The sequence below is a fragment of the Vidua macroura genome, chromosome 6 (assembly GCF_024509145.1).
Source record: "Vidua macroura isolate BioBank_ID:100142 chromosome 6, ASM2450914v1, whole genome shotgun sequence".
In the NCBI taxonomy this organism is placed as follows: domain Eukaryota; kingdom Metazoa; phylum Chordata; class Aves; order Passeriformes; family Viduidae; genus Vidua; species Vidua macroura.
This window is the reverse complement of record NC_071576.1, coordinates 20962908-20985286: the sequence shown is the minus strand read 5'-3', so window position 1 is coordinate 20985286 and position 22379 is coordinate 20962908. Positions and strand designations below refer to the sequence as shown.

The window sequence follows — 22379 nt, the reverse complement described above, 5'->3', positions numbered from 1 at the left end:
AGCTATCCCCTTCAGTGTGCCAGCCATTAAATTCTACATGAATATCTACATAAAAACAAACCCTGCAAGCAGAGGCTGACTGTGGGCAGTGGAGTTACTTTACCTTTTACATTACTGCTTGATCTTGGTAGTGTTCAGGTCCATGCTATTGAGCGTGTTTCCTTGCGTGGCCATTCACATCACGTGCAGGGCTTCAGGCAGCAGTGTCGGGCATCATACATGGCTGTTGTGCAAATCCAGTGCACATACATCATTTTCAAGGCAGCAGGAATGCTCTTTTTTTTTTGCCAGGCTTTAGCTGTGGGAGCTTGGATGAGCCTTCCCCCTCGGAGCTCCTGTTAGCCTGCTGCACAGGGAATATTCAGCACTCAGTGCAGCCATTCTGCAGCTGCCTGGCAGAACACCAAGCTTGCAAGAGGGCACAAGAGAAGGCATAACCCTGTTTAAAACTACTCAAACTCATCAGGAGACTCTGGTATTGCAGAAGAGGAGAGGTAACACTGCTTCATAGTTCATGCTTATGCAAATAAAGCGCCAGCCAGCAGTAATAAAAAGGAACTTACCTGAAATTGAGAAATGCTGTAAGCAGCAAGGTAAAGAAATGGGCTTATGCATGTGCTCTCTTGCTCCTAGTCCCAGTGCAGCCCATGAAACAGGGAGACAAGGAAGGAAGACAGAAAAGGAGAAAGAGGCAAGTGGTCACAGGAGAATGGAGACCAATGAAATAAGTCAGATTTCTGTGAGGGTGATTAGTTTTAGGAAAGCTGAGGCAAGGCAAGGAAGAGCAACGTTGCCTACCCAGATTTTACCTAGATGAGGTGGCCAGTAACTAGCACTGGGGCCACAAAACAACTCCACTTTAGCTTTTCATTTTCTCAATCCAAAGCAAATGAATGCGTATTTAAATGATCACAGCAATTAACCACTGCTCCAGTGTAGTAATGTTCTGTTACATCTGCATAGCAAACACCTGGGTAAGCCTCTGCAGAACAGAGGTTTTGAAATGTTCACTGATCAAGAATTCTGTTGTTTTTTAAATGTGAGATGCTTTTTATTGCTAGTGCATAATTTAATTTGAGGCCACTGGTGGCTGATGTGTATCTTAAAATCTGAGCTCCTGCAGGCATATAGTATCATTGAATGTGCTCATTTAATTTTTATGAAACAAAATTTTTTATTTACTACAGATGAAAGCATGAAAACAACCCCCACTCCCCAGTTTTCCTCTCCCTTTACCCACATAGAAAAAGGAAAAGGCAAATAAAAGGAACAGGATGATATTAAAACAAAAAAGAAGTTAAAAATCCCTGTTGTTGCACCTGAGGGGCCAGCTCTGAGATTTAGAGTTCAGAGGATGGTAGTTTTACTAGTCTGAGCTTCTGGATTTTGCCTGGAATGGAAAGGCCCACATTCCTTCTTGGGAAAGAGCAGACTGTGGCAGATGGTGAAATAGTAAAATTACTTTTGCGAGACTTCATTTTTCCAGTGTGGGTGTCTCTTGATTTGGGTGTTGGAAGGAGGCTGAGAATGGGATAGGTTGCAGTGGAGTCCCAAGTGTGAGTAGCTTGCAGAGGGCTCCTTTGCAGCATATCTAAGGTAACCTTTCTGTTATGTCAGGTGTCCTAAATTCGGTGTCTGCCTCCGCTCGTATGTGTTAAGTTATAGCATTCCTGTAGGTTATATGTGTTTTCTGTGACGTACTTGTAATGTGATGACTTGAAGAGTAAGTTTTCTTTTTAAATGCCATTGCATTTTGGCACCACACATCTCAGTTGACACTGCTGCAGGACACTGTAGTGCATTGACACAGTTCTGCTCCTACTGCTGAAAGTAGCATCATTTTGCAGCAGTTGAACAGGCTATAGGATGTGATCATTTCTTTGAGCCTTATAGTTGGCTGCAGAACCAAATGGGATGCCTCTTCTAACAACCTTCTGGTAAGACCAGAAGTGCAGTCAGAGCTTTTTAACTGAGAACATCAAGAAATGAGCCAGACTGAGGAGATAGGAGTGACCTTTGGGATGATAAAGTGACCACAGTTGGTTGTACTAAAAGGGAAGTAGCTGATTCATTGAGGCCACCAAGCACAGTTCTCTGCAGTTCTTCCTAATTCTCCAGTTTGTGCACTAGCCAGTGCTGTCTGCCCTCATCTGCTGTCACAAAGCTCCCATAATGACTGACCATTGACCACCCATCCTTCTCAGTGTGCTATATCTACCAGTCATATCTAGATGTGCACCAGTGTGGAAGCTTGAGCTGTTCCCACTCATCCCTTTTAAATGAGATTGTCCTGTCTGCCCTGTCTGTGCTAGGACAGTGTTTTGCCTCAGCACTGCCTTTTCCATGGTGGTGCTGCAGTCACTGGGGTCAGAGTTCTTGGAGGTTAGTCACAGCTCACGTTCATGCTAACAGAAAAGAACCAAAGCAACAAATATGCTCAAAATGCATTAAAAAAAAAAAAAAAAAAAAAAAGAGGGAGCATGTATGTTCCGTCACAGAAAGGCCTTTTAGGTTTGCTCATGGTCTTGTCAGAAGAGCTTTTAACTTTGTATTTATCCACATGTTTACCCTTCTTTCTGGCTTCCATGGGCAAAGGTGTACCCTTGCACTATTGGCATATGATACTCCAGAAGAACACTGAAAGCTCTCTGGGTCCCTACAGCTGGCTGACCCTTGGAATGGTGAAAGGCAGTGGTCTGAGAGAGTGTGCCTTTTTTAATTGAAAAGAAAAAGAAAAAAGAGCAATCTATTTTAGATGTGGGAGAAAAAAAAAAAAACATTTGGAAAGCTTTTCACTTCACAAGGCTCTTCTGTGACATTTAGGCACATTTATACTAGTTAAAAAAGAATTTGGCACCTTCCCACCTCACTTATCAGGCTTGGAAGAGAAAAAGCAACTAAAAAGACAAGATTACTTGATATGTTGTGTTGTTTTGTTCACACGAAGTGTTGTGTTCCTGTTGATGTTGGCTTGATTCTGTTAGAGCCCACAAAGGGCCTTGACAAAGGAGTCATATTCAGTCAGGTTCAGGGCTTGCTTTCTAATGAGGAAGGATAATTATCGTGCCAATCTCGGATCGCTTTTTACAAGGCACATTTAATCTGAGGGAAGATAGGAGCATCTTTTGTCTCATACGGACTTGAGAGCAGGGCTAGCAGGTGTAACAGAGTAATTACCCAGAAGGATTTGTTCATTATTTCCCAGAAAGAGGAGAAAGTCTTTGTGTCACTGTCACTCCTGTCATCCCTGCTCTTGAGTTCAACTTGGGCAGTTTGAATTGTGTGGCCCTACTTCTCCAACACTTCTACTCAAAAACACTCCTGACAAGCATTTATTACTGGATTTGACAGCCAAGTAGTCTCCCTACCCTTGCCCCTTTCTCTTAGAAAATTTGCAGTGTGTTTTGATGGGAAGCTGATAATGTGCACTGTGCTCTAAGGCCCCTGCTCCCTTGGCTACAGGCCTGTATGGCCATGGTTGTATGCTTGCATACAGTTATGTACATTATAAATAATCTCCATAGGTGTGCATGCTAACTCTCTGGGTTCATATCATAAGTGTGTCTTTTCTTTGAAAACACTCAGGTGCCCATTCCAGGGGAGTTCATAATGAGTATATACTCTGTGAGATGTTTGCTTCTGTATAACTCAGTGCACTCATGTTTCCAAATTTATGGCCTCTGGTTATATGGGAACTCTAAGACTACAGGGCCAACTGTAACTTCAAGAACTGTCTTGAGAATTCTTTTGTGTCTTATTTTTAGTAATAACACAAATTCGTGGAATTCCTGGCTTTGCCTGCTCTTTGTAACACAGATTATCTCCCTGATTGTGTTTACCGGTTGGTCCCACAGTCAACCCCAGAAGGCTTGACACTAGTTTGGGAATAAATGGGTCTGGATAGCACTGTATAAATTAATTTTGCCTCAGGAAAAAGGGCAAACAGAACTAGATTGTGAAATACTGCAGTTTTAGGGAATTGAACCTTTCTTTTTGGAAAGATTTTTGGATTCTCAAGCAACTTAGTCAGATACAGAAGCTTGGAAACAGCTCCAGCAAGTGTTTAAAGTGTAATTTCAGTAAGATTTAATTTATTTTGTTTTTCACTTTGCATTCAATTATTTCATAACATCTCAGTGTTTTTTGTTTCCAGTATGACATAGGTTTCTGCAGTGAGGGATCGCTTTGAATGTGAAGACAACAGGTGGGACAGTTGTGCTTTAGATGCTGGAGAAGTGGGTTTTGCATGGAAAATCTGGCAGGATTCACTTGCTGGCTTTAGCTATGAGCATTGCCAACTCATTGCAGCAAAAGGAGAGTACAAATCTCACAAACTTGCCATTTCATACCTGCAGCTTATCACTATGTTGGTTTATAGATGGCTCAAGATCTTGTTCTTGTATATTACTAGGTCAAGACCAGTATATCTTGATCTCATTGGAATCTGAAGGCAGGAACTGAAAAAGCAATTTTTCTTGGATTGTAGCAAGGTCCAGCAATGTGGAAGGGAAACATTCTGACCTCTTTTGATTCATTCACACCATCCCCTGCAGCATACATTTCTCTAAACACAGGATGAAACACTAAAATTGCACTATTGGCTCTAAGGGGAAAAAGCTGTGAGTAAATCTGAATGATCCAAATCCCAATGTCCAGCTGCTGAAACAACTGTTAAAACAGGTGTGTCTAATTTTAGCTTTTGAAACATCTGGGCAAAGTGTTGGCTGTGTTTCAGTATCTTTTGCTTAAAGAGAAGGCAGGTGGCATTCTCTGAACAAGCTGCTATTGAATTAGAGAGACGTATTAATATTAGTAAGTCAACTTAATTCTCTCAACTTGCTAACAAGAGCAGTTTGGAAGGGGTTGGAGAAGAGTGACAGGGTACCTTGAATAAACCAAAAGGGAAAGGGATTGCAATGTGTGTATTCTAGCAACAGCAGTTTAATCAGTTCAGGAGCATCTGTGCTACCCATCACTTTGCTGGCTGTTAGAATTTCCTTTGCCTGGGTGACCTGAGGCATGTATGGGCTAGCTGTATATTTTTGAATGAAAGCATACTCCACTGAAATAAAGATTACACTTGAACATGAATAGATTGGCATGTGTGTGTGAGAGAACGTTAAAAAAGCTAACAACAACCCTGCTCTGAATAATTTGGGATTTCTGTTGCAAAATCAAGCATTCAAAATTGAGGCAAGCTGGAAATCTATGTAACATTTTCCCCCTTCTGCATTTCTTTCAGTCTTTTAATCGTGTCAAGATCAGGTTCATATTCTTGTAGACTCCCTATTTGTTTGTGAGCCAGAAATAATCATTAAGTGAAACATATTTGTATAGATAGAAAATTCTGTAGTTTGGGAAACCAATGTTTTAGTTGATATAAAATTTTTCTGAATGATAAAAGGAAAGTGGAGTTTTGTAATTAAAGAATTCAATGCTCCACTTGTTTCCCTAGCTCAGCAGCAGTGTTCTAGAGTGATAAATTCTTCCTAAACAGCAATGAGCATGTTATAGATGTGAGGGCAGAAATAATGGATTGTTATCAGTGTGTACTTCTACATTGGTTTCTTTATGTCCCTGGGAGCAGCAGCTGGGAAAGCTGGTCACTATATGAAGTGGACTGTGAATCCCTCTCAGAAATAAAAACTTGTTGGAAAGAAGTAGGGGGAAGAGAAAAGATATTTTAAGAATGAGGCATTTTGTCATGTTCTTTAGCAGCATCTGATTGTGCCAAGGAAGGTATAGCTTCTCCAGATGTCAGCTATTTAGAGACGCACACCAGAAGTTCTGTGGACAACAAATGACTGAATCCCACCAGGATGCTTTTCTTGGCAAGAGAAGAAATGGGAGTGAGTGGGTGAGCCTGTGTGTGTTACTGTGCAGGATGGGATGGGCCATTACAAATATGGGAGATAAGGAGAAAAATGAAGATAGATGGAGGTAAAAATACCTGCTAAATGCCAGCTGTCCCATTTGGATGGAGTGGGATTTTTGCCTGGTTGTCTCAGTGCTTTATCTAGTGTGATTTTAACCCTATTTTACCATGATTTATGTAACCTAAGCCATGATAAGCTCTGTATAAACATCTGTATATGCATTATTTTCAGCCTGTAACTAGTGACCTGAGAAAATCCAATAATGAGAGTGATTTGTTGCAATACAGCTTGCTTGGGAAAAAAATAACAAACCAAACACAAATTATTAGATCATCCTTTGTTGAAAGCAGAAGGTTTTTATAGCTTTATTCCTTTAGATGGAAATTTTGTTAAAAGTATTTCAAAGCTCAGCAGTCTTTCTGGGGATGGGTCAAAGGGTTTCAAAGAACCCACAAATAATTAGCCAGCTTGGGGCTTCCCTCAGATGCTGCCCATTTCCCTGACAGAAGTTGGAAGTGTGCTTTTCTACTGGTTTTGAAATTTACGCTTGTATAGAATTTTCATCTTCACTCAAACTTCATTAGATAATTGATTTCTCTTTCCAGTGCAAGCTTTGTTCAGTGTTTGGTTCTGATACAGAAGCAATGTTTGCAGTGCGGAAAAGCGCCATCCTGCCTTTGGGGTCTAGCTGGTCTAGATCCTGTTGCCAGTGATAGATGAAATCTCCCATTTCTGGTGGAGAATAATGCTTGATCAAAGGGGAATAGAATTACTCACCTTTAAAGGACTCCTTCTGGACCATTCTGTACAAGTGTGGAAATACAGTATTATTTCAGTCTGTTCTTATGGGGAAATCCTGCCTCTACAATCTTTCTGTTTGGCCATCACCCCTTTGGTTGCCTGGCCAGCAGCCACCATATTTGACAGGAGCACTAAAGCCCCAGAGATACTGAATTCCTCCTAAACCTGTTCCTCATCCCTGCTGAGGCGTAAGGGCTGGCCCACCAGCTGGTAGGCTTGCAACTCTGAACCTGCATCCACACAGACTACCTCTTCCTCGGCCAAAGCAAGACGTGAGAAGGAAAAGAAATGAAAGGTGTTACAGTGGGGTAAGGAAGTGTGACAAAAATCAGAACACATCAGAGGAGGAAGTGTGAGAGAATGCAGGGGGAACCAAAGGTCATGTGGTGACATTGTGGTGAATAGAGGAGGGCACACACAGCACAGCAAAGGGGAATCATAAAGCCTCATTTCCTAATCAGTTATTTCTGTAGTTCTGCTGCTTGTAGAACAAACATATTTTCAGGTAGCCAGGAATGTTAGATGCCCTTGTTTTATCTGCCTGCTGCTACATTTCTGGTGATAACACCTAGTGTAGGGGCTGCTAGTGGGTAAGTAGCGTCTCAGTGCAAGGAAATGTGTTATACAGAGCACCTGTATATCTGCTTGTTCTGTTGATCACATACTGCTTTCTGTCTCTTCAGATTTTTTTTTGGTAGCTTGGGCTGTCATAAAGTAGCTACCTTTAGATTTCTGTGCAGGAGGAGATGAGAATGCAGAGATAAAGACAGCCACAAAATGATTCACAGTTAGTCATCCTGAAGACCACTCACATTTCCTTCACCCTCACATACCCACCATACTTCTGCCAGTACCCTGGACGAGTCAGTGGCAGACTGTGTGTTGCCATCTGAGTGCTCAATTTAGGTGACTAATAAAAAGGCAACGAGGGTGAAACGTGGCATCTAATTAAAAATATGCAGACCTAATTATAACTTAAGGGGTTATTGGTCCAGGGTGAAGATGGCTTTTGTATGACCAATTCAAAATTCAGATGGAAGAAATAAAGAAGTGTGGTTCTTCAAGTGAGTTCCCTCTACAAGTCATGCCAGGCATTTTGTTATTTTCTTTTTCTTTTTTGTTGTTGGTTTTTTTTTTTTGTTTTTCTTTTTTTTGTTTTGTTTTGGTTTTTTGTTTGTTTTGTTGTTGTTTTGTTTTTGTTTGTTTGTTTGTTTTTTGTTTCTTCTGTAGCTGTCCTGGGCTGATGGTCTGAGGAGGTGATAAAGAGGCTCCAGAGGAGAGAGCAGAGCAGAAATGTGTGTGCTCTTCTGCATGTACACGTGTTTGTATGCATCTAAATGTAACCCCTGCATTCCTGTTTTTAGTTTTTTCCTTGGCACTTTACAAAGAGTAGCTGGATTTTTTGTTGGCTCTATCCAATAGATAGTACATACATCCATGTTGGTAGCAGTTCATGCCTTATCTGTTGTATACAGCCTATCACTGCTTCCCTTTGTTTCCATGTCCCAATTTTCGTGGCTGCCTGGTGCTTAAAATCCTTGTACTCCTGGTGACTGTACTTGTTCTGGTGGGATTTTCAGCTCCAGTGGGATTTTGTTGCTGTGGGATGCTTTCCCTTCCATTTTGCTCAAAGACTAGGGTGCTGGGCAAAGGGAAGTGTTCAGTTTGAGGAAGTTGGCTTTTTGCATCCATGTGAATACTATGAACACTCTTTGAATTACATGTGAGTTGGAGGATATGACAAGTCAAGGAAACTGCTGGTGCCTCAGGAGACCTGCAGTTCTGGGGAAGCTTGTGTAGGTGGAGTTTGAGACCCTGGGGAATGACAGGAGAGGGAGGTGCTTCACAAGGAGAGAGATGTTTTTAAAGCAGTTCGTGCTCCTTATTTTCACTATTGTGCTTTTGTTGAACCTCTCTGCTGGAGACCAAGAATCCCAGTAAGGTCCCTGATCAGTTGCTGCAAATGGACCTAGATTATATTCTGCTTCCATCTGTTTGATTTGTTTGTGTGGGTGCATTGCATACCTTGAAGCCAGAGCCTGTCCTTGGAAGTATTACACATATCAGCAGGGAACAGGTAGCTGATGCTGTGTAACTACTCACCTCAGCATAATAATGCAGTGACTTAAGCTGCACTTTCTGTAAGTTGCAAAACCTTTTAAAAATCTCAGTGCAAAAGGCCTAGAAGCCTGTGGACAAGAGCTTAGTGGTATTCCCCATGTTACAAGATATATAACTGGGAGTAGCTAGCAAAGTGCTAATATGAGTTCTCCTTCTGTGCAAGAGGGGCAAACACCTTACAAGAAATGTAAACAGGAGAATCATCAATAAGATACCTGAAATAATTGTTATGTATGCAGTGCTCATAAGACTTTATCTGAAGGACTGCATCCAGTCTGGGACATTGCACTTCAAGAAAAATGTAGATACTTTGAAAAAGTCTTTAGGAAACCAGCAATAATGAGCAGAGTCTAAACCCCATAGATTTCTAAGGAACAATAGAGCAAATGTCCTTGTTTAGGGAGGAGGGACATAGCAGAAGTCTTCAAATATATAAATAGTATCTGTAAAGAGGAAGAAAATAATCTTCCTTGTATGATAGAGAAGAAATTACATCTCAATTTTGCAACTGAAAACGTGTGTGTATCTGTATGTTGGGGAATTACAGATTGCTAGGAACACTAGTAAATCAGACCAGTTTTGAATTTTAAGCCAAAACTTTACTGAACTCATTGAGTAGCAACACACTTTATGCTAATGGTTAATTCTCAAATATTATCATTAATTAATGCTTTATATACAAAACTACAGAGCTGTTATTCTCCAACATTTATGTCCTAAATTAACTGTGACTATACAGTGCCACAGAGCTGATTCTCTACACTTAGCACTGACAGCTACAGTTCTTGGTCACTTCAGCTGCAGAAGAAGTGAGAAGTGAGAAGTAGAGAAGGATGAGAGAAGTTGAAAGTGATGCTGGCTTGTCATCTTCCATATCCAATTACCCTTTACGTGCTTGATTCTTTAATGCTGTTTTGATCTCCCAAAAATGGGATCTTCAACTGCCAACAGTGCTGTTTCTCTTGTTCTTTTTTCCCCAGACATGTTTCTTGTGTGTTAGCAGGATGCCTGTCTGTTTGCATCCCTTATGCTTATATTTTCTATTGGTTGCAACTTTTTCTTGCCTGGATGCCTCCCATGAGCAAATAACTACGTCTTGTTTGCCTGTTTGGTGGTCATGTTGCTCACGTACTTAGTGAGATGCTTATATATACCATCACAGTGTTGCAACATATTATAGACTGCTGTTAGTTACAATATTTTAGTATGTTTACGTCTGCACAGAAGAAAAGCTAAGATTAAGTATATCCTGATTAATGCATTTGTAATTCATAGGTATCACATGTGACTTCTTTGACTACGGCATATTTGTGAGAAGGAGGAAAAAAAAATGATAAAGTTGAACACTGGTGTATATACTGTTTCCAGAGAATTGATTCTTCACCATTACACTTCAGACATCACCAAGAGCGTTGTAGGCAAAGTTTATACTACATTGGTGGAGACAGGGAAAATATAGCCTCTTCATTTAGACCTGTCTGTCTAGTCTATTATGAGCCTAGTAACTTGGAGGGGAAATGTTCATTTCCACTGTGGTTAAGAGCAATTGGACTGTATACTGTGTACTATCCTGTAGCAGAGGCACCACATGTAAAAACAGCTGTCCCCTTTGGGCACAGAAGGCCATCTAACATCTTGTTTGTTACACCTTAGCCAATAAGTAATTTGACACAGACCACGCAGAATGGGCTCTTTCAGGGTTAAAAGCAGAAGAGTTGTTCCCCACAGCGTCTTTTGTCCTTCAAATTTTTAGCTTTGGCTGCTCTGACCTTCTTTTTCTTTTCATCTCCTGCACTCTGACAAGGTATACATCTTAGGAAATTACACCTACCAGCAGCTCCCACGCAAGGAGGCTTGGCCGCTGGAATCAGTTCTCTCTTTGTCAGGTGGTGAGACACTCATGTCATTGAAAGGTTTTCCCCCTCTATCTTTCTTTGCTTTTAATTCTTTTTTGGGGTTTTTTTCTGGTTTGGTTTTTTTTTTTTTTTTTTTGGTGGCTGGATGACCACAGCAAACAGCAGTCACCTGGAAGTTATTGCTGTGAGTTGAACAGGTGATTATAGGCAACAGCCAAGCAAAGATGATAGATGGAAGAGAGAAGAGAAGCAGAGGGGAGCCTGTGCACAGTGTGTTTTAGAGAACTTGCTTTTCATTAGTACAGAAGTCAGTTTAAAGGAGCAAGTTTTTCCAGCTTTTCCTTTCTGTGTCAGACAAGATTTCTTTGAGTGCAAAAGGAAAAATAAGTCTTCTTTCTGCTTTCATGGGTAAAATTAAAATAGTTCCCTATTTATCTCAGCAGGTATTTTAACTCCATCTATTCTCTATGTCTTTCTACTTCAGCCTTTCAGGTTCTATTTAAATTTATAACTCAGAGCTCTTAAAAATAATTTCCCAGCTTAGTGTTCCACACGAAGAATTCATGACATGAATGTTAGTTCTGTTAGTGCCCCAGTGTGTAAGGCATGGCTTGCAGACCTTCCAGATCTAACTCTGGATCTGCAGAATAGATACAGACAAAATTACAGCAGGCAACATCTGTGATCTGCTGTGTAGCTAACCTCTTGCTGCTGTGAGAGTCACTGAAGGCAAGGGATCACAGCAGTGTGTTATCCCAGGCAGGGCTCACACCTAGGCTGGAAACAGGCTGTTCCCCTTCACCTTGACTTGCCAACACTAATTCCAAACATAAGGAGAAGGTACACATAGCTTTTGGTTTACATAAACATAGTAGCCACATGCATCCATAGTATCAGTAGCTAGGAGTTAGGCTAGAGATGAATTTTGCTCAACATAAAATCAGGATAATCACAGATCTGTAAGAGGGGGCTGTTATGAATAATGGAAATCAGTTCTACAGGTCACTACCATTTTATACTGATATACTTAGTGAAACTTAGGTAGTAGAAGTGTGAATTCTGTGAAAGAAACATCAGAAAATTAAACTGTTGGGCTCTTTTTCTTCATTGGTGATTCAATAATTATCTAAGGTCAAGCAGTGGGCAACTCTGATTTTTTCAAACTCAGCTAGTCTTTTAGTTTCTAAAATCTTTCTGAGCCTGAAAAAACCTTTGATAAAAAGTCACATTGCTGAAAGGGATACAAGAAGTCCAAGCAGGTTCTGTTTCTCTGCCTGACAAGCTTTGAGCAGCTGCCATTGAGCCCAGCTTCTACTGAGAGTAGGAGATAGATGTAGTTCCAACCTTCCTGGAGGAAAAAGCTCTGCAGCCACAGAAGACTGGTTTTGTCTTGTGAGATGAGAGTCTGCCTGTCAGCACATGGCTGAAGGGCAGACTAGAGCCTGCTTAGCCCACTTTGATAAAGTACCCCAGAGGCAGGGACTAAAGTGTAGGTGAGACAGAAGGGGAGAGGTTTGGTACTTGAATAACAGAACCTCCTTATGATGACTGAAATAAACTAAACTTGAGCATCCTTTATTTCATACAAATCCCATTCATAACTGCTGATCTGGTAGATGTCTGAGGTGTGGGAAGGATTTTGTCCTAATTTTTGAGGCAGCTTTAGGAGAGAGGATGCTTGCTGGTGTTTTGTGCAGGTGGTCAGGGGTATCTCTGCAGCACATTCTGTGAAGGACAATTCCCAGGGATGAGGGAATAAAGAACTCCCATGCTCAGGGCTGAAAGCATGGACCAGACACTCCTGTGTCAAGGCACCATTGCCAGTGCCTTCCATTCTCACAGGTTTGCAGACTAGCAGACTTTGGCCAAAAAAAGGTACTGTTTGCTCGTAAAGCTGTTCTGACATATGTTGACTCATGCCTTTCCAGCAAGTCTGTAATCTCTCCAGGGAAGGGACTCACAGCTTGTGTTAGTTTGCATAGTGCTGAGTACAGTGGATCATCCTTTACACATTATCCAGCAAACAGGCAATTTTAACATGTTATTGTCAGTTTGCATTAGCAAATCCTGACATTGCCTCTTTCCCAATTATAGTTGATTAATGATTATAAAAAAGAGATATGTTGCTGTATTTGTGTGCCCATGCACTTGTTCTTGCTTGTTTCCACCAACATAGGACTCCAGGTGTGTCAGAAAGTCTGAACTTTACTTTTTGTAAAGTTTTACAAAAACTTTACAAGATTTTTAGCCCTTAAATTAGATGTTTGATAGAACTGAATTTGTGTCTCAGTGGTTACCACTGCTTTTGGCTAACTTAGTGCTAGCCCAGACTAACTGGTTGTAATCAACTTGCATTTTTCTTCTCACAAATGGACACCAAGGGTCAGATTTCCCTTCACTGATGTCAACCTACTGGCTCTGTTGAGTTTATTCCTGACATAAATGAGAACAAAACTAGGCTGTAAAGCTTCTATATTAGTTGCTTTTGGCAATCTGTGGTCCCTTGGAGCTGAGCAGAAAAGAGAATACCTGCCCTTTGATACTGGTAACATGTAAGGCATAAGCCTCAACTTTTGTGGGTAACTGTTAAAGGAAAGCACAGAAGCCCTGAGAAAAGGTTACTTTTTTTTTTTTTTCCCCAGATATAGAATAAAACTGAGAACTACAGAGGCTGCAGCAACTTGGTTATATGCAAAAAAAGTACTGCACACAAGAAAAAGTACTGCATAACAGCAGCTGTGTGCATACTTTTCAGCCCTGTCCTGGAGCAACCCTCCCCTTTCGCTCTGGATGAGCAAACACTGATAATTTTTTGGTGCTGCTGGGTCCTGCCTCTTGAGGCTGCCTGCAGAGAGACAGTGATGACAAGGACAGTGGGGCACCAGGGACTAGTCTCAGAGCAGTTAATTCTGCCAGCACTGCTGAAGAATTTACTAGATTTTTGGTTGTTGCTGTTGTCAGCAGAATTTGAAGTAGCTTGCTAAAGACAAAGGTGTCTATATGCCAGTCCTAAGCTCTCTACAGCATGCAATTCCCTCTGGTTTATTTTAGTTTAGTTTAGTTTATTTAAAACTGTATTTTAACGTCATATGTATGACATGTTTTCACCCTCCTTGTTTTTGGAAAAGTACATTTAAAAAATAATGGAACTGTTTTGAACCTTGGGAGAAACAGTTCAGTCTGGGAAAAGCTGCTGGGTGACAGGCTGTTCTAGCTGACCTTATTCTCTTAACCTTATTATATACCAAAGCACTGACTAACACTGTACCTTGTTAGCTTCTACTGGTGGAGGCAAAGCTGTCCTCTCTCTGGCAGGCACCCTGTACTGATAAATGCTAATCAAGTTTCCCCATTGGATCCAGTTTAAAAGATCTGTGATTTTATAGCAGCACTGATTTTTCAGTTCTGAGTGCAGCAAAGTAATTAACAGCTAAGATTTAATAGGAAACATAGAGAAAGTTATACTTGCTCCTTTAAATAAGATGGAGTGCAAACTCTTCCTGGGCTTGAAGATAACTGGGTCTCTTTCTGGGATTCTAAAACTCAGAAACAATTGCTTTATTCTCATTTCTGTGGATTATAGTGGCCCTCTGCTTTTCTAGTAAAAGAAACAGCTGTGTAGGAAATAAGACTTTTCTCATATCTGTAGGGAGCAACATATCATGGAAACCATTGTCCTTTAAGGGATTCCGTCTTGGTTCTGAAGACACAAGAGCATTTAGAAAGACTCCATGTTTACCCAGATTAAATAAATTAATATGAATACAACAAAGGCAGCCTCTTCTGAAGTAAATCTAGTGGGAATGATGTTGAAATGTCACTTCTGACTATAAACTTCCCCTTGCCACCCAAGAGGAAAACTGCAATTGAAATCTGCCCTCTTCCTGCAGTGGTACTGCTAAATAAATGAGTCACCTGTGAACTACAGGGCAGTAAATACATCCACTGACATCTCATAAAACAATGCAGAGTGAAGTTCCAGTACTTTATGGTGTCACCAGAATCCTGTGATGTATTTATAGCTAGCTTCACAGGTTTTCCTTTTTTTCATTATTTATTTTTATGGTGTACTCTTAGAGTTTGGTTTTCTTGGCCCTTCTTATTTTTGCCTAAGGCAGTTTACCCACTGTTTCCAGCAAAAGAAGGTTGGTAGGCAGAATGTAGAGCAAATCCCCATCAGAGGGGCAATGCACAGCCACTCTATTTCTCCTGTTCTGGGACTGTCCAGGCATTTTCTGTCTCTGGCCAGGGCAGTCTGAAGCGGTGTTCACCTTTGTATGTCCTACCAGTACCTAAGGTGGTACATCTGTATGTGGGGAAGGATTGGTGGCAGACTGAATGAGGGAAAGCATCAGTGACTTGTTTTGGAGCTTGGTAATTTATTGTCCATTGAGGGCTCTGCCTCCCAAGCAACCCAAGAGGTAGGTGGCCAGCATGAACAGGGGTTGGAGTATGGAGCAGAGGATGTGGTGTGTTGGACTGTTAAAGGGGAATCAAAATCTGAAGGATGGTACCACAGTTTAGTCAAAGAAACAACCTCTTCTGTTTTCTTCTCTTTCAGTAACAGGGCAAATAGTTGCAGGACAGGGGCAAGGAGTGTATCCATGCAGTTCCCCTGCTCTTATCTCTAGAATTGCACTTTTTAAAACATATATATTTTCCACACAAAGTAATGAATTTTCCACTCCCACCTCCTGGAAAAGCAGCATTGAGTCCTCAATGTTTAAACCTGTAGCCCCTTTGACTGATCCTATAAAGTGTGATACGTTCTGTCCTTTTTGTAATGCTGTAGCCAGAGAAAACAGAAAGTAAAATGATTGGAGGCAGATCTTTGTTGCATTGCTCATAATTACCTGGGTCTGAAACTCATTCAGATTTCCTATATTTTACAGATCAGCTACTCAGTGATGTGTATTTAATACATGTCCTTCCCCCCTTCCCCTAAATCAGGCTCCCTACAGCTTAACTACACAATAAATTTTTCAAAGCACTTTGTCTGTGGACTGTGTGAAAATTAGGACTTCTGTGATGAGGGATTCAAGGATGCTGACTCATGTGTCAGCAGCCCTTCAAGGGTGTTGTGACAGGTTATAGTCCCCCCTTCCCCCAAGTACATAGCAGCAGGGAGCTTCTTTTCCACAAAGACAGCATCCTTCTGGGTATCCCACCACATGTGTGGCAGTAACTTCAGTTTCCTCAACAAAACTCAAGGCCAGGAAAAGTTGTCTTGCACAGATAAAACTGCTCTGTGCCCCCTGTATGGCACTGCAAACTTGCCATCCAGGAGGCACCTGCACTACAGGTTACTCAGTCCTGTCTCCACCTGTGTGTCCCATTGTCAGGAAAGCTGATATTCACACTTTAAGGCTAGCAAATGGCCACCAAATCAGTCAAATAGTTTATACGAAAAGCATGTACTGCTTGGGATGGAGAATCTCAGTGTCTGTTCAGTTCCCATGTCTATCAGTCACTCACTGGCTCAACATGACTGAGCCTCTGTTTCCTTATCTACAGAATGGCAAAGTAATACCTAAAGCTGTTGAATGGCTTCATTAATAAAAGATTTTAAAGCACGCTGAGATTCTTAGGTAGCAGATGTTAAGATAAATATGAAGATAATATTCTTGCTTTTCACAATCACTGATTAAACCCAGCAAAACAGCAAAGCATTTGTGGATGCTTTAGCCCCTGATTTAGATCACTTACACTATAAGTTACTAGAAAATAATTTACAAGCATATCAGTCTCAACTAATAGTATTAGGTGTGCAACTCAAGCTGATCATTACAAGTTACTGACATGCTGTACCAAATTGAGATCAAGGACTGGAAACACTGCACCTCAGCGTTAGGGAAATACTCGAGTCAAACAGCAGGTTTCAGGGGCGCATGCGTGCACACCTACAAACACGGTTCTAGAGGGGAAAGCAAGAAAACTTACAGTCATAAACAATTTATTTGTTTGTATGAATAAATGAAAGGGGATGAGGGAGTGCAGTGCAAGGTGAGTCCTGGGGCTGGCTGGCTCCTTTTCTAAAGCTCCTTATTGGCTCCCTGAGTGATCTTGTGTAAGTCACTTCGCTCCTGGTGCTTGCCTTCCCCAGTGTGGCTGGGGATTTTTGCCATGCAAATTGATAGGCAGCAAATTACTAGATAAAGCTACTGCATTTGTTTATTAATTTATGGGCTGCAATCTCCGGCTGCATTCCTCACTCTCCGAGGATTAAGTGCAGACACACCTGTTTGGACTACACCTATTTTGCAGGAGCATTAAAAAAAAAAAAAAATTAAAACTCTGTAAGAGCCAGAGGGAGTTTTAAAGAGCGCGATCATTCCTGGTTCTTCGTTTGCTCCTCAGCAGCTGCGGCCGCAGGACGAGCCCTGGGACAGGGCGGCGCGGCGGGACGGTGTTACTCCAGCGCATCCATTCCCGCGCCGCGGCCGAGGGCTCCCCGCGCCGGCTGCCCCCGAGGAGCAGCGGGACGGCGGCACGGGCGGAGGTCCCGTCCCCGCACGGACGGGCTGGGCGCGTTTCGGCGGGGGCCGCTCGGAGCAGGCGGCGGCCGCGGGCGCGGCGGGGCGGCGGCGAATGCCGGGCTCCGGTTCCCGGCGCGGCGGCTCCGGCAGCCGGGTGTTCCCGGGGGCCGGGGGCGCGCGGGACCGCACGAGCGCATGAATGGCGGGGGCGGTGCCGCGCCCCGGCCCCGCCTCCCCCCGGAGCCGGCCAGTCCCTCTGCGCAGCGCTGCCGCCGCTCCCATTGGCTCGCCGGCGCCGGGACATTTGCATGCGGCTCGTCCATTGGCGGAGCCGCTTCCCCGGCTGCGCTTCACCTGCGCCGCCGAGTTGGCCGCACTTGGCGCCGGCCGCCCGCAGCCGCCCCCGGCTCCGCTCGCCCCGCGCCCGGACCGGACGCGACCGGACCGGACCGCGCCGCCCGCCCCGGCTGCTCCGACGCGGCAGGAAAAGACCTGGCGATGCGCTCGACGGCTGCGCAGGGTTAATCGGCTTGAGCCCTCGGTCGCCTGGATTCCGTGGAAGGAGGATGACAATCTAGATCGCTGTGTGTGTGTGCGTGTGTGTATGCGCGGGTGTGCGTGTCCTGGCAGTTCTGCATTGCAACACTTGCTAGTGGAGAAGCAAGAGAAAGCCCCCGGAATTGGGATTAAAAAAAAAAATCAAAAATTTACCTGGGGTCCCTGGCTTATTTCTTCTTTTTCTTTTTTAATAGTCCCTCTCAGCAAAGTGAGAGACAGGGATCGCAGGCAGGGAAAAGTCCTCAAGGACCCCGTGATCCTGGAGGAACCTGAACAGGACCCTCGTGCGGACATGTGCGGCTTTCCTGCGCGCTCCTGGAGGCTCGGTACGGCCGCGGGGTTCCTGCCACAGTAGATCCAGCCCTGGGAAACGGCGCGTCTTATTCGTCTCTGTGTGGTTACTAACCTTCCCCCATCCCTCCCCTTCCCTGCCAGCACTCGCTCTCGCATACACACTGTCTCTTTTCTTCTTGGGCACACACACGCACACCCCTAGAGCCTCGGAAGCGACTCTCCTTTCTGCTAGCATGGGTCCCCTGGCATCATGAACGTTATTCTCTCTCCCTGGCTGGAATTCAGACTGCCCGTCTGTAGGTGTCTTGTGCCTTGACCATGCACCTGAGAATAGACCCCAGCATTTGCCCGGGACGCCGCCCCGCCTGGACCCTGTGGATGTGCTCCCTCTTTTGGGGATGTATCGTCAGCTCTGTGTGGAGTTCCTCTAACGTGGCTTCTTCTGCCTCCTCTTCCTCGTCTGTTTCTCAGGCTCAGTATGAGCATCACTTCCACGGCAGCAAGCACCACTCTGTGCCTATCTCTATCTACCGCTCCCCTGTCTCCCTCCGAGGAGGACACGGTGGGTTCCCACTCTTGTTTCTTTCTAACCTATTTGCAGAGTAGTTGGAGCAGCAGAGGGGGAGCAGGGACCATGGCTGTGTCTCCGGGGGAGGGGGGTCCTCCCTGCCCCTCATATTTCTGCCCCCTCCCCATTAACCCTCCGCTCCTCCCCTGCCCCCGAGCCGAGCCGAGCCTAGGGCTGAGGACGCACCGCTTTGAGAGCCAACTTCCCCGGCCGGTGTGGTCCAGCAGGACGGAGGGTGGGGGCCGGGGCGGGCTCGGGTCTCTCCGTGTCAGACGGCAGCGCCGAACAGCTCGGGACGGCGGAAGGGCATCCGCTCCTGTCCCGCTGGGATCCTGCGACGGGGAATCGCTAACTCTCTGGCTTGCAGCGGCTGACACGGTCATTGCAGCAGCGCATCTTCCCCGCCGGCCACCCTCGTTTCCCGGTCGCCCAGCTGCGGGAGGGCCAGCCGGGAGCTTGGGGAATTGCCGCCGCCGCTCCTCCCCTGCCTGCTCGCTCGCTGCGTTCCTGGGTGAGCATAGAAAGGGGCGTACAAAGGAAAAGGCGAGGTCTCATTCCTGCTCCTGGCTTCCTGCTTGGTATCTGGTAGTGTCTTCCTGGGAAACCCTGGGGCAGGAAATAATAGGGAGTAGGTTTTCACTCTGGCAGCAAGGGAGAAGGGGAAGAGGGTGTCTGAGAGATGCCGAGAGAGAGAGGGAGGGCCCTGAAATGCTGAGCAGTGCTCAGCAGCTGGACCTACACAGCCTCTTAACCTCTTAACCAGCTCTCTCAAGTCTCCCCACCCTGACAGGAGTTGGCCTAGGCCTGTCTGACATGGGGGCTTTTCCTCATCTCCACCTTCTCCTGTATCTTGTCCTTGTCCCTTAGCTTCTGTTTTCAGTCACATCAGCTGGGAGAGGCAGGCAGGCCAAGGCCTGGCCCATTCCCTCCAGGGCTGCAGGTCAGGGTCAGGTCTGGCCTTCCATCATAGGAGTATTCACCTAGAGATTCACATTTGTACAGGGCCAGAAGAAGAAGAACCAGTGTCAGAAATGAGGCATAGGAACACTTCGAAGGAGAGGGAAGGGAAGGAAGGAAGAGCCCTGTCACGGCTGGTGCCGCATGACATGGCTGCAGCAGAGACTTTGAGGATGTGCTGGCAGGGCTGTGTCAGGGTTACGAGGCTATTGAAACCTGGAGCACTCCAGATAAGTGCTCAGACGACCAGCAGAGCAGTCTGAAGGGTTCAAATGGCACAGCGATGAATGGACCTCCAACGAAATCTCCAGGTACCTTGGCAGAGCTGTGGAAGAAGCTCAGTATTGCGGGTCTGAGCCAAGGTGCGTTGGAGAGGGAAAGGGCTCAGGAACACAGCCAGGAGGCAGATGCTGCAGGTCACAGCTGAGCACCAGCGGAGCAGGGCTGTGCTAGCAGAAGGTGCTCTGGCAGAGCTGCTGGAGGGCATTGGAAGAGGGTGACAGGCAGCTCTGCAAGGTGGGTCGTCGATGCTCTGGCAGTGCGGGAGGGGGAGCCCAGGGCACTGCAGAATAGCACCGTGCTGCAGAGGCGAGGGCTCAGGACTGAAGTGGCACTGGGTGCAGTAGGTTGAGTGGGAGGTGTTCAGCCATTTCTGCAGATACAAGTGGTACTATCAGCCTATCAAACTCCCACTTCTGCTCCAAAGTTCACATCCATCCTAAAATGCAAGAGAAACATTCAGGCCCCACATGGGAAGGGAATCAATGCCATGCCAGACATCAAGACCATCTGTTAAGCACCACCCATGTGAAACTCAGTTATGGGTTATTAATCACTAGCAGCAGGAGCCCAGTTATTTGCAGCAATGCTTGAGGACCATCTGAGAGAGTCCCTGTTGTGCTAAAGCAAGAAATATGAGAGATCAGCCAGTCACTGCCCCAAAAGGTTTTCAACACCCCAGCTTCTGTAGCTTAGTTCTGTGATGAAAGGGGATAGCAAACTCTGGCTTGTAGGTCACTTGTGAGGAAAAGAGAGAAGGATGTCACAGAATGTGATAGTGTTTGGTTTTGCTGTTATAGTCAGACAGTAGTCTGTGTGAGAGTCTAGAGTGTGTTTCCTGGTCAAGAAATGATAGCTCTGTTCTCCTTGATGGCTTTTCCATCTGCCCTGAAAGTCAAGCGAAGCCTCATTTAAGAGTCGGGAGCAAAAGCAGTTATCAACTTCAGTGAGAAACAGGCAATTTTTTTATGTCCCCATTTCAGAAAGGAAACAAGGGAAATAGAGAATTCAGGGAGCTCAGGCTAATGCATAAGTCAATGTGAGTTGTTTGGTTTTTTTGTGGGATTTTTTTTAGTTGTTGTTTTTTTTTTTTTTCTTTCCTAATCATGCCTTGTAGCAAAGCTGTCATAAAAACATCCTTTGGCCATGAATAAGGGGGTGAATGGGGTGGACAGAGAGAGAGAGATTGAGAGAGGGAGAGGAAGAAGAGACCACAAAGACAGCTGGTCTTGGAAACATGCATGGTTTATTTTTGTGTGTTCTTTCACTGTTGCACAACAGAGGCCCTTGGAACTTGGATCTGTAACAGCGTTGAGGAGTCAGATTCCAAGGAGGCTGTGCACTCCCTGTGTTTCTGGGATTTTGATTATTTGTTTTTTCTATAGAGAAATAAGAAATTAATTTTGCTTGCTGCCCTGCTTGGTGGCTACATTAATACTGGTTTTGGAAGGAATCAGATCAGGATCATGGCTGCCCTGCTGTGTTGTCTTTCAGCCCCACAGTGCTGACCACTGGGACTCAGTCTTGTATTTAAACATATTTTCCTTTTTTCTCCTACATCCCAGTGGATTTCAATCTGTTTGAAGAAGCAAATTAATATCTAGCACAGAGGAAAAATAAATGTCTCATGACAGTGAGTACTTGTTTGGAGCCTGTGTCTTAGTGCTCCTTTAAAATCAGTGGAATACCTTCTTGTGGCTTACCTTGAGCAGGACCAGACCCAGATCTGGCAGTTGCTACTGTGCTGATGTTACAAGAGTTAATTCTGAAATCACTGAGCTGGTGCTTTAGGGTAGTTGGGCTGCAACCTGCAAATGCAAAACTTGGCACAGCACATCTTCTCAAGGAGAAAGTCTTTCTAGCAGGTTTACCTCCTTGTCAGCAGAGGAATGAGCCTGGCCAGGCAGGGGACTTCAGCAAGTTAGAACAAATCTTTTTTCCATGTGAGGACCTTCCTAGACTAGCAGAATCTTTATCCCTGAGTAATAGGAAGGGAAACCCTTGATTTTGTTTCACTAGGGGCTTGTGAAACAGAGGGAGGAACAAAGTTGGGGCTGTGTTTATTGAAGGTTCGCATGTGCTGAATCCTCCTGTCTCCCTTGGGCTATTTAGCGCTGTGCTGGGTCAGCTGCTTTGCTGGAGCCTGCAGCAGTGACTTCACAGCCCCTCTTTCCACATCCTCATCGCCTCAGCTGATGAATAATGTGTGCCTCTAGTTGACAGATAAAATGAAGGGATTTTGTGCCTTTTTGGTCTTAGTGGTGAATTAATTAATTTACTTTCTCTTTTTCTCCTCCAGCTGTTTGTTCCCTGGCTGTCCTTAATGGCTGTGGAGCAGGGGTGCTCAGAGGTGATGTGTGATGCCTTGATTGCCCCTGCCTGCAGGGTCTGCTCTGCAGCTCTGGGAGCAATGGTGGGCACAGATAGTTTCTCTTCATTTTCACTTTGTGGGGCCTAGGCTGGCTCGGCTGTTGCACTAGTCATAGGAAGAAGTGTGGGTCTGTTGTGAGGACTGATAATGAGCAATCACCAGATCTTGTGGGTATAACTCTCAGGCCTGAATCAATTCTTAGATGTTCTGTTATTTATATGA

The 22379-nt window shown here is 44.6% G+C and overlaps 1 protein-coding gene across 11 annotated transcripts in view; it reads left to right on the top strand.

Moving 5' to 3' along the window:
• The window catches only part of NRXN3 (neurexin 3), a 708775-nt gene that overhangs the window by 336626 nt on the left and 349770 nt on the right, over positions 1 to 22379 (top strand). Inside the window, exon 1 of one of the 11 annotated variants that reach the window (XM_053979715.1) lies at positions 17988 to 18544. The exons of the other annotated variants lie outside the window; for them this stretch is intronic. Coding sequence (XP_053835690.1) covers positions 18301 to 18544 — 244 coding nt within the window. The 5' untranslated portion in view covers positions 17988 to 18300. Of the gene's footprint in view, positions 1 to 17987; positions 18545 to 22379 lie in introns of those variants that run through there. 11 annotated transcript variants of the gene reach the window in all.